Source organism: Cornus florida, unplaced genomic scaffold (genome assembly GCF_030987335.1).
Source record: "Cornus florida cultivar Cherokee Brave unplaced genomic scaffold, ASM3098733v1 CherokeeBrave_3.0.0_Hap2_Chr03, whole genome shotgun sequence".
NCBI classification, from domain to species: Eukaryota; Viridiplantae; Streptophyta; class Magnoliopsida; order Cornales; family Cornaceae; genus Cornus; species Cornus florida.
The window spans coordinates 24357266-24370445 of record NW_026775573.1 but is presented as its reverse complement, the minus strand read 5'-3'; the positions used below and the strand labels follow the sequence as shown (position 1 = coordinate 24370445).

At 32.8% G+C, this 13180-nt stretch overlaps 1 protein-coding gene across 1 annotated transcript; it reads left to right on the top strand.

Moving 5' to 3' along the window:
* Positions 1 to 5399: 5399 nt before the first annotated feature.
* Positions 5400 to 6888, top strand: LOC132298703 (ethylene-responsive transcription factor ERF109-like). Its single transcript, XM_059795086.1, has one exon. The coding sequence runs from the start codon at positions 5772 to 5774 to the stop codon at positions 6609 to 6611; it is 840 nt and encodes a 279-aa protein (XP_059651069.1). The 5' UTR covers positions 5400 to 5771; the 3' UTR covers positions 6612 to 6888.
* The last annotated feature ends 6292 nt before the right edge of the window (positions 6889 to 13180 follow it).

Genomic DNA, 13180 nt, shown 5'->3' with positions numbered 1-13180 from the left:
TGCCCTCTGTGATCCCCCACTGTGTCTTCTTCTTCTTCATTTGTGTGTGGTTTGGCTTCTCAAATGACACTGTTTTTTGTGTGAGGATTTGAAATCTCGACTTCCACTCTAATGTACATGAAATACAACACTACGGTTCTTGGTGATGTCACTCTTATCTAACTGTAAAGGAGAGTGACAAATAATTATAATGATTTTACACCTTGGCAAAAAACGTACTCACACACACATTTATCTCGAGAACTTAAACTCTTGATCTTCTCGACTTTGAAAAGTGAGGCAGTACTCTAGACTGCAGTAATTATAATTATTGATGTGCTGAATCATTGGCTGTTTAGGCACTTTTTCAGAATGATCGGTGTGCATACATTGTATGGAAGCATTTAAGTCCACAATACCTTGCAGGATTAGCCTTTCTAATGCCCCATTTTTTGTATCAGGAGTTTGAAATCAGAACCCTTTAATTTCATGTTTTTTTCTTAATTTGATAGTTGAAGATGAACCAACTTGGTGTGGACACACAAAAAGTGGTTGAAACATGAAACGTAAGGACGAAGAGGTCAACTTACAAAACCAGCCCAAAGAAAAAGAAGAGCTAAATATTAGGTCCCATATTCTGATTAATAGTTAGTAGGGCCTCCAAAGCATATTTCCGGGCATGTTGATGTCCTGAAACAGCGCGGCTTTACATTGGTCAAACAAAGTAAAATATTTTCTTTATAAAATAATTTTTTCTCTGTTTGTTTTGATGTAAATTTTTTTTTTTGAAAAATATTTCAAGTAAAATATTATTTTATTTTTATTTTGTTGGTGTTTGAAAGGTTTACTTCGAGGTTGAAGTTGAGTTTATCGAGGCATGTAAAATAACTTGTCAAAAATTAATGAATAAGTTATTTTTGTTAAATTTTAATATTTTTTTTCTTCGTAAATATTTTACGACAATCAAACACTAGAAAATGAAAAAATATTTTTTGAAAAATATTTTACGTCCAAACAAACGAAGTCCAAAGGTAAAATAGTTTCTTTTACTTTTATTTTTTGGTATTTGACAAAGGATTAGGTCAAAATTGAGGTCAAATTTATTAGATGGGATGTGTGACATTGCTTATTGAAAATTGATGAATAAGTTATTTTTGTTAAATTTTAATATTTTATTATTTATAAATATTTTACTATAACTGAACACCAACAAATGAAATAAATAAATAAATAAAAATATTTTACGAGCCTAAATGTGTCCATGGACAATAAAGGTGTACAATGCAAAATGGTCAAAAATGATTTTTGGAATAAAAAAATAATTAAAAAAAGTCAAAAGAGAATAATTAGAAAGGTCAACGGATGATAGGGACCGTTTGATTCTTGGTTCCATCAGCGTCATTCTTTTCATTGACCTATTTCTTTTATAAAAATATGTTAGAATTACACTGACACCCCTCACCCTCAAATATTTTTCAAGAATAACCATCACTTCTTACATTACAAATTTTTGTTTCTTTTTTCACTCACACCCCAATAATTAGCTAAACAATTTTGACACGATATAAAATAACTTATATATTCTTTGACTTTGCCTAAATAATTGGATTAAAAGATTAAAATATCCTAAAATTTTATAAATTTATAAATTACATAGATATACCAGATATATATAGACACGTATATATGTTTCTATAAACCCAAATGAAGAACAATCCTGATTTGATATGTAATCAGTTTAAACAAAGAGAAGAAAAAAACAAGAATATCAACTCTTTTGATCCATAATCAGTTTTTTTTAAATCTCTTTGTTTCTCTCAGTTTTCAAGAAATTTAGATTATTAATTTCTGGAAACCAAATGAACAACAATCTTGATTTGTCGGTTTTCAGCTATACAAACTAAAAAAAATAAAAAATTCTGCTCTGCATTATGCTTGGATTTTGATGGAATTTGGTCTGATTGTAGTATTTGTTTTTGCCAACAACAACAATCACTCTATGTGGTGAAGGAGGAGGAGAGATTGGGATGGGTGTTGGGATTGTGTGAGTGGTGGCGGCGACGATTGGCGATGGGTTGGGATTGTATGGACGGCGGCCGCGACGGCGATGGCGATGGCGGTGGCGATGGCGGTGGCGGTGGCGGTGGCGGATATCTGTGTGTATATCTACATATATATATGTATTTATATATGTCTCTGTGTGTAATGTGTGTATATACAGATCTGAGGCGCAAACCATGGTATTAGGAATTGTAAGACTGCACAACAGCCAAACACTGCTCACCTTTAGCCCACCTTGCGTCTGAAGTTTGAGTGATCTCTCACCAACCAAAATGTCCATTCCTGCTCAGTGTGTGTATATATATATATATATATATAATCGTAAATTTGTAGTGTATTTAGGGGTATTGTAGTCTTTTTACTTAATTTATTTTTTTTATTATTATTATTTTTATTTTATGTTAGAGAGTCCTCTTAATCAAGTCAAAGGGTATTTAGGGATAAAATTGTCTTTTACATATTTTTAATGAAAACTGTGGAACTAAGTGATAATGAAATTAACCCTTTATATAAATTACATGACACAACTAAAGATAAGTTGATAACACAAATGACAAACCCCTCAATATTCATCCTTTCCATCTTTCTTTCTTTTTCTTTTACTTTATTCTCTCTTTTTTTTTAATTTATTTTATTTTGACAATGGCTATTTTTTTAAAAAAGTAATATATATATATATATATATATATATATATATATATATATATATTTTATTTTTCGGTATTTGGCAAAGGTTTAAATTGAGATCGAGGTCGATTCATTGAATGAGACGTGTAACATAACTTGCCAAACATTAATGAATAAATTATTTTGTTATTTTTTTTTTTTTCCAAATATTTTACGACAACTAAATACTAAAAAATGCAAAAAAATATTTTACGAACCTAAATGTATCAATGGACAATAGATCCGTACAAGGTAAAATGGTCAAAAATGATTGCGGGAATTAATTTAAAAAAAAAAAAAAAAAAAAATACCAAACGAAGAACAACTAGAAAGGTCAACGGATGATAGGGACCGTCTGATTCTTTGTTCCATCGGCATCGTTCTTTTAATTGACCTTTTTCTTTTATAAATGCTCCTTATATTAATTACAGGACCCGATGATAACACAAACCCCTCAATATTCATCATTTCTTTTTCTTTTCTTTTTTCTTATTTTTTATTTTTTTTTTAATTTATTTTATCCTGACAATGACAATGGTTAGTTAATAGTGATAGGTAGTAAGAGAGGAGAATCGAATTTGGATCCATAGGGGCGGGACTTGGACAATTATTGGTCAATTTAAATCAGAATTCAAACTCAATCTATATTATTAATTTTAGTATTAACTATTAACTATTTAAGACTAATTCCTAGTCTAATTTGAGTAATTCAAAATTAGTCCGAATATTAAGAATGAATAATGATGCATCGAATTTCTTAGACCTGATTCTTTGTAATTGTAAAATTCAGTTCGATGTAAAGTGACTTTTCTTTTTAAAATTAAGAATGGGTCGGAATATATTCGGGTTATGCGACCGAGAAATGACACGGTGTCACGGAAACGTAATTCTTATTTGCACATAAATACGTAAGACCTTTTACAGGAATCGTAAACTTACACGTGTACCCATTTTATTGTCTTTCAATTTGTCTCATGAGCCTCCCTGTGTCAGATGGTACAAAGCACATACATTTGTGGACAATTAGCGGACATCAGACAATAGAGACTTCTAAACAGCATGTTGATGCTGTCCCGGTACCGCGTATGGACAAGAATAAATGTGTCAAAGGACAATAACGAGTACGACCCAAAATGGTTAAAAGGATTTCCTATATTAAAAAAGCAAAAGTCAAACATAGAACAGATAGAAATAGTCAGCGGATGATAGGGAACGTCCGTTTATTTGTCCCAACTTGCATCACCATCGTTCCTTCCATTCACCTTCTTCTATTATATACGGAGTATATATATTCATCGCATTTTACATGTTAACATTTTGAGAATTAAATTTTTTTTATTAATTTTTTTTTTGTAATTTATTAAAAACTTGCAATAAGTTTTATTTTATTTTATTTTTTTCTTAAGAGTAATTTAATTTGAAACCAACTCATGATTACATTAAATTCTCATTTTAGAAATTTGTTATGTAAGTAATCCGAAATATCAACTTGAGTTTAAAAATAAAAAAATGAATTGGTTCGGTTGAATAGTTAAGATTGAAAATTGAGATTGGGTTTGAAAATTGAGTTAGGGATAACATTTCATATGACATGTTGGGTTCGAGTTGTACCTCCAACCTGTTCGAGTTGTAACCCTAACTGGTATGGTAGGGTGCTGCTTGGGTTGGCCCGAATTTATTATTTTATTATTTTTTATCAATTTTTTTCCTTACAAATTTGTAAAACTTATTTTTTCAGTTGATTTTTTTTTTTTCATAAACAAGTAAATAAAATAAAAAGAAATTATATAGATTATATATTTTTTTTGGAGTGTGGTATTTATCGATTTTAAAAATTAAAAAATAAAAAGATAAAAAGAAAATTTGCGGCCCCCATACCAAAACGTTTGGCTCTTGATCGTTTGGCTCCTATCACCATAAAAAGCCATTTGGAAGCCACTTATTGCCTTTCTGAGAGATGAAAAGCCATGTTCTCATTACCGTCCAAATTCGAGTGTACATGAATTGCCAGGTACATGAATTGCCAGGTCATCATAACCTTTCCACTCGCTACGCTTAGGTAAGGTGCCAAGTCAGCACCAACGTCTATGCCGGATTGACTATCTTTTCACACTAACTCTTTAAAAATAATTAATTACTATTTTTTCCTATATTTACGTAATATTAAGAAATTATTATATATAAATGGTGCTAATGACCATATTTATTATTTGATGGAATCAAAATCTCATAATTTCAAAAAAATTAAAAACATAAAAAAACACTTAACCTCACAAAGGTACCACATTTAGACACATGGTACCACATTTTGTGCATGCAGGTATCACTTTTTGTGCTGCACAAAAAATTGGTGCATATGTGCAGAAAAAGTAGTATCTATGTGAATAAAAGTGGTTTCATTATGCTCAAAACAAAAGTGGTACTTATAACCTAATGCAAAAAAAATGGCACCTACATATATAAAAAAGCGATATCTATGTACCTAAAAGTGGCACCTCTGTAAAATTGAATAGTATTTTAAACTAACCATGTTAGCATTTTGGTCAACTTTATTTTCCCAAAATTACGAGATTTTGACTCCATCAAATAATAAATATGAACCATTAGTACCATTTATACGTAATTGAATAAATAAGAAAAACATATATTTTTTTATGACAAAAGCTACCCATTTAAGCCTCCATCTCCTCTTATTATCAATATGTGTGTAACCAAGAGATCATCCCCGAACAGAGGACATAAAAAATTTAGTTATCAAAAAATACATAGCAATTATATTTAATGGTCATAAAGTATGGTATGGATGAATTTTTTAGAAATCATTACCGCTGATATAAAATAATTTCAAAATTAACAACAACCAAAAAAAAAAAAAATCCAAATATGACTAATTTAGACATCCATGATTCAGCATTATAATAACCAAGTATGACTAATTTAGGAACAATTTTTTGGTTACTAAAAAGTGATGGTTTACCAGCAAAAGTAGTGGGTCCCAGATAGAAGACACGTCAGAATCCAAAATACCCGCGTGCCAATAAAACAGCTTATCAAACCCGTGTGTGATGTGTGTGTCCAATTGGCATCCGCACATACGTCGACGAGCCACTCCGGTATATAAATCCACCCATCCGCACTACTTTCTCTCTCTAAGACCACAAACACCTGAGACAGAGACAACAAACTCCTCTTCTCAAAACCTCCACAGTAATCCCAACATGCAAACTCCATACAACCGACCCAAACACGACGGCGCTCCGCCACCTCAGCCGCCGTCGCCTATGACCCACGACCAGGAACTCTCCGTCATGGTCGCCGCCCTCAAGAACGTCATAAACGGCGACTCCTCCGCCGCAGACTCGAGTCATGACATGTCCGATGGCAATTACTGCGAAACATTCCTGCGGCTATCTGATCCGGACACGTGTCAGGTCTGCAAAATCAACGGCTGTCTGGGCTGCAACTTTTTCGCGCCAGTTCAAGAAGAGAAAAAGAAGACTGGTTTGACGGTGACGAAGAGGAAGAAGAAGAATTACAGAGGAGTGAGACAGAGGCCGTGGGGGAAGTGGGCGGCCGAGATTCGGGATCCGCGGCGGGCAGCTCGGGTCTGGCTTGGGACGTTCGATACGGCGGAGGAGGCTGCGCGGGCTTACGACAAGGCCGCCATTGATTTCCGGGGGCCCAGAGCCAAGCTCAATTTTCCTTTCCCTGATTACACATTGCGAGAAAGTGGGTCAGAGGAAGGGAATTCGGAAAGGAGTGGAATGGAATCGGGAAGCGGAGAGGGGAAGGGAATGTGGGAGGAGGTGATTGGAGTTGATGAAGTTCAGAAATGGATGGTGACTATGGATTGCAATGGTGGTTCATCTGATTCTGCTACTACTGAGAATGTTCACAGTGTCTAGTTGTAGGACGAGGTGGCTTTTTTTTTTTTTTTGGCTTTTTTTAAAAATAAAAAAAAAAATTTATGTCTACTGGCTATAATTTTTCCAAACCAGTTTAGAAATCACTTACCCAAATATGTATATATATATATATATATACATATATAATTTTTAACAACTGTTTGTACCTTGTAGTGTTTTTCTTCTTTTAATTTCTTTCCCGAAAATGGAATTTTAAATTTTGTTAGAATGGTTATTTATTACTCTCTCTTTACCAATCTACCTATCATTTAATTTGCTTGCTTAGATCTGTTGGTATTTGAATCCTCACCCCTAATTTGTTAAAAAAATAAATAAATAAATCAATAATTTATCAAACTTAGATTTTTTTATTTTAAATAATTTTTAATTTTTTTATTTTGGTTTTGTGGCGATTAGGAGCAGTGATTGGTACAAACGTTCAGACAAATATAGAATTAAAAAGAAAAAAAAAAATCAAAAATTGAAGTCAATGAAGACCTCTTCAATGGTCTTTTCTTTCATCCTTGTCTAAAAAAAAGTAATTTTTTATGCTAAGTAACACACGTTTAATTTTTTTGTCATTTGACTTAATTCTTCAGGAAAAAAATAAATAAAATTAGAATTACTTATAACAATTTTCTCATCAGCAGTAATGATGTTTGGTTTCTGGGAAAATCTGGTGCTTATGGGTCCGGATGATCTCACTTGACAGTGGACTTGAGTGACTGGTAGTACCATTGTCCAATGATTGCGCTCCAAATCCAGCACGTGCACTAACTTAAGACTAAAGTATTTTGCCGCGTATTACAACATGTGACCAAATTAGACCATTGGAGACAATTGTGTACATCATTGTTTAAAACGTGCATAAACACCCCCACGAGCGAATTGAGAGAGAGAGAAAGAAAAGTGTTAGGATGGTGGGTGTATTTTATAATTGAGTCAAATCAATGAAAGGGCTATTTAGTAATTGAGACTAAAAATAGCATATTCTATTACTAGTAAAGTCTAAGCAAATTGATTAACTCTCATAAATTACTTGCCTAGAAAATCATATGTTTTCATTATTCTAATTTGAATGATCAAGCTTCTGAAAAGGTCACTCTCTTACAAATATTTTAATAAAAATAAACTTATTCTTTAATTAGGTTTTAATTATGACTTTATTAATTTTAATTAGTAACTTATTATTATTATTTTTTTACATTTATGATAAAAAAATTTCTTCTTAAATAGGAAGTCTAATTTATATTCTTGAATATGAAAGAGATTCTCGCTTTTATTACTGAAAAGTTTTTCTCACACTCCAAACAATCTTCTTTTTCCCTCTCTTTAACTCCTATTTATAGGAGTTAACACTTTACCCTAAACTTCTTTCTTGGTTCCCAAGTTGGGAGTTGACAGGCTTTATTCCTATTTGTACGGACTTGTTAAACTCTATATTTGTTAGGTTTGACCTTTGGACCTAAGGTTGGCGAAGACTTTGTTGTATCCTAGGAGTGTTTTGCTATAAAACCCATTAGCAAACTCAATTTGAGTGGGGCAAATAACACTTTAAGGAAAGTAAATACATGCCTCAAAGTCTATATTTTGTTTGGGTTATCACGTTGAAGAAGTTGATATCAATGTGCTTGGATCTGGTTATCCCCAATAATTTTTGGATCAATAGTTTCAACAATCTTAAAGTGTTATTTGCATGGAGACTATATCAGATGATGACTTCTGGTTTGCAACTTTTGGAAATTTATAAATAACGACGGTGAAGCACATTCTGAATTCATGTTTTTCTGTTCTTTTTTTTTGTGTTGTATCTAGTCATAACAATTTAATTCAACGAGTATTTAGAGAATTCTTTTAGTATTGCTAACTATAGGAATTCAGACTTTATTGTATTTTTGGAGTGTTTTGCTACAAAACCTTACCAAACTCAATTTGAGTGGGGCAAATAACATAATCAAGGAAAGTTAATAGACGCCTCAAAGTCAAAGTTTGTATTTTGTTTGGGTTATCACGTTGAATAAGTTGACATCCTTGTGGAAGGTCTGGTTATCTCCAACAATTTCTGGATCAATTGTTTTAACAAGAACCTTAATGATCAGACACACTAGGGTGAACCTGCCTATTTTCGGGCCACTGATATTTCCAACCCTTTCAATTTGTGATTAGCTTAATGGTATCAGAGTAAATTCTCAACTAAAAATAGGGGCAAACACAAGGCCACGTGGCGAAAGAGGACGATGGGTCTCAAGATGGGTGATTGTGGTGTCTTCATCACCTAGGGAATAAATTGTTAAGATTTGGCGTATTTCAAACAAAAATGTGAGTAATGAGGGGAGAGTATGCAAAACAGACAACATCTACAAGTGCAAGACAAATTATTCCGACTGGTTTCTCAAAGCCGCGGTGTGAAGAAAAATGTTTAAAGTATTTATCAACTTAATTTAACAATATGGTGATTAGGTGACTATTGAAGTAACCATCAATAGGTCTCATTCTCAAGAAATAATTATTAGAATTTTCACTAAACAATACATTTAATTTATTTATTTTAATCGAAACTTAACCTATCCTATAAATTTAGTTGTAAAATTTATGTTATCTAATATTGTAACACCCCCACAGTTTCCATGCATAAGTTGATCAGGCTTATACACGAAAAACGAGGGATATCAAAAACAATTGGCAATATACAAGCATGGAATACAAAATGATGGAAATAAAAGAATTTAGACAGGAAAGAAACATTAAATAATACAACATCCATCCATCCTTTATTTAATACAGTACTTCATTACAACTTGGAAATCCTACGTCAGGGATCCCTAAATATAACCCTGAGAGTTCAACGTCAAAAGTAAATAAAAACTGAAACTGAAGTATTACATAAAACTTCTACCCTGCACTGGATCGTAAGAGTAGATGAGTTCGGATGATGGTCCCACACTGCTAACCTCAGCCTTGAAACGGATACTGACCGTATCCTGAAATAACAACAATGGTGGGTCAACCCCACGAGCAAGTCCTCTCTACTATGACCCAAATCAGAGAATCAAATAAATTAATCATTATGAATCGGATGAGTACTATATCTGTATACATCCTATGGGAACTATCCGATGTATAACATGACCTCAACCAGAATAGACGGTGATCACTTAGACTCACACTAGGTGGTTAAGTGTCGCCTTTCCCTACCCGGGAAATCAGCTATTATACATGGTGCACGGTACTGACAACACAGACTATAACGAACTACACAGTGATAACACCTCGCAAAGTACTGATGAATATACTGAGCATATAAATTAGGCAACACATGCCAACAATATTAATAAAGATACCGAGAATGTCAATTTAGGCAACACATGCCAATAATATTAATAAATATACCAAGTATGTCAGTTAGGCAACACATGCCAATAATATTAAACCACATACCCCGACAGCCACACATCTGTCTATCGCAACGAATGCATAAGGTATAAATGAGTCTAAACTTATTAGTCAGCTCACATGGTTCTATATGGCAACACATCCATATAATATAAATGCGACATAATAAACAGTCCATTTATTCCCTGAAATGCACACAGCATAATAATCATGATTTATATACGATTAACAGTATAAACATCCCGTAAGATATCATGGATAATTTATCTGACTAAAACCATGGCCTTATTTAATTTAACAGTAATGTTTGATACCATTTAATACGATAATAACACTATTTATATTTAACAATGTCGTTAAATAAACCACATTAGTATCTGTACTGAGAACGAGCCAATAAATGCTTAGAAAAGATTAATCGGTCATAGGAATAAGTAACGGGTGTTAAAAATAATAATTTCGTGGCCCGTTAAACCCGTAATTACCAACACAGTACCTAAAAATCCAAGTTTAAGGTTCTGGAATTTACAAAACAGGCCCTAGGGGTATTCTGGTAATTTCCAGCAGCTGTAGGGACCCCACACGCGCCCTCACGCGCCTCCCAGAGCCTCCCCACGCGCAGCCCAACCTTCCCCACTCTCCCACGCGCCTCCACGCGCGTCTGGCATCAGCCACGCGCTCCCACGCGCGTCTGGAGAGTCCCATGCGCGCGCACGCGTTGCCACGCGCGCGTTGATGGCTTCCTGCTGACGTGGCGTCCTCCGGTTGGTTGACTGCATCACATTTCCTACATGCGCGTCACACCGGATCATCTCACCCTATCTTCCCTCCATCCAACGCCCACAGATCCGAGTGTACCGCGGTATCATGGACCGCGATGCACCGGATCAATCAGACTCCATTAATGGCCAGGATGCGCGCGTACACCCTCCTATGGTGCGCCGCGTCGCACCGGATCACTCCGGTCGTCTCCCCCACTGCCGGCGACCGGAAAACTCGCCGGAAGTTCGCCGGAAATTGCAGAAAATGCTCGGAAAAATCTAGAAAATTCTAGAAAAATCCCTAAAGTCTTATTTAATTATTTTTAGCCATTATTAATTTCATAGGACATTAAATAAATATATACCATCCTATATAATTAAAATTCCATTAATTTAATAAAATAAAATTAATTATTTATTAACCTCCTAACCTTAGCTCTATGCATAAAAATAAGCTAAACAATTAATTTATTAATTCAAAGGGGAAAAGTAGATAATAACTTGCCTTTTTGGATTTAAAATAAATCCGCCGGTCTGCGCGTAGTCGGGTAAAATTGCCTACACCGGTCCAAGCTTCTTTCTCTTTCTCTTTTCCTTTCACTCTTATAAAATAGCTCTCTAGAATTGATACTTTGCTTCTAACTCCCTTTATTTTCTTCTAAGGCAAGCTAGTTAATTTATATACAAAATATATAATATAAATATTACAAATATCTTATTTTTTCATCAACTAACCATCCTCCCAACCATAAGGCTTCAATTCCACCCATAAACATTGATGCAATCCTATCCTAATCTCAAATTTCATCATGACATTGGTTTAATACTATTATTATTATTATTATAACTATTATTATTATTATTAATAAACTTTTATTATTATTATTATTATATTATTATTATTATTATTATTAAACTAATATAATTATTATTATTGTTATTACAAAATAATATATTATATCATCATAATACTTTATAACACAAATATAATATTCTAATTAACTAATATTGCTTAATTAAACATAATCAACAAATAAAATTAATTATAATAATACATGCACAATTAAATGAATAAATTTACTATTTTAACATACACAATTAATTTACATGCACCATTTAATGAACTTAATATAACAATGAAGCATGCACAATAATAGGTACAGGAATCCACACATAATTGAATTTAAATACACTAAACTCTTTAATAAATTACGGGGTATTACAAATATTTTCAACACTAAGATTCAAATTTTAGTGCAAATTTTTTTCACTTATATCAAATTAATAACACCTTTCTCCATAATAGTTTTCAAGAAAATCATTTTATGATTAATATCCATAATCTAGGTTTTTAATTATGTCCTATAATTTTTAATTTCATTAATCACATGTTTTGGGGGAAAAAAAGAAGGTAAAGCAAATGGTATATTAATAGAAAAAAATGTTACAACTGGGTTTATGAGACCAAAACCCAAGTAAAAAGTCCAGACTAAAACATGGCAAAGCCCAATACAAAAATGAAAAAACTTGTGACAAAGCCCAGACCTGCCCAAACACATTAAAACAAACTATCGAATGCAGAACAGAGACGGTTGCTCTTGGTTAAACTAGGGGTGGGCTAACTGAGCAACTCGATTCCTACTCAAAAATTTTACGGGAACAGGTAAGGTCATTGAGACTGTGAGATGGGATTGGGTTTAAATTTTAAAATTTAAATTTATTTTGGACGAAATTTGGGCAAATGTTATAGTAATCAAAAGAACTCCAAAAATCCAAAGAACCAAAGTATAAGAATAGTTAGAACTTTTATGTTTAAAATTAAATTATTTATATTATCATCAATCATGAATTTATCATATGAAATCATATAATTGTTATAAGATCATATAATACGTATGGTTTGGTTGATTTTTGTCACACATTTATATTAATTTTATAAATGAACATAATATTAAATTTTTTTTTTCATGTTAATTTATTAGAATGTTATTAAAATTTGAAATGACCGAGAAACCTGAAAAGCTCATGAAACCCATGCGGTATGGCAAGGCTGAGATGCGATAGATTTCTCAGGACTTGAGCCCAACGCGAGCTAAGTTTTTAAAATGCTAGGTTTGGCGTGGGTTAGTTGATCAAAATTTGCAGCTAGTTTTGCATGTAATGGATTCAAAATATTTTTGAAATCAAAGTTTTATGCAGTACTTATAAAATTTAATTCTTTAATTTGCGGGAAAAAAAATATTTAATTTTTTCTTTTGTTATTTTTTGTGACCATTATTGTACATTTGTACATGCATGCTTAAGATTTGTTCACTATAAATTCATGAAATTCATTAATCACTATAAATTCATGAAATTCATTAATAAATAATCACTATTTATTAGCCAAACCGTCTTGCTTTTTGCGTCTTCTCC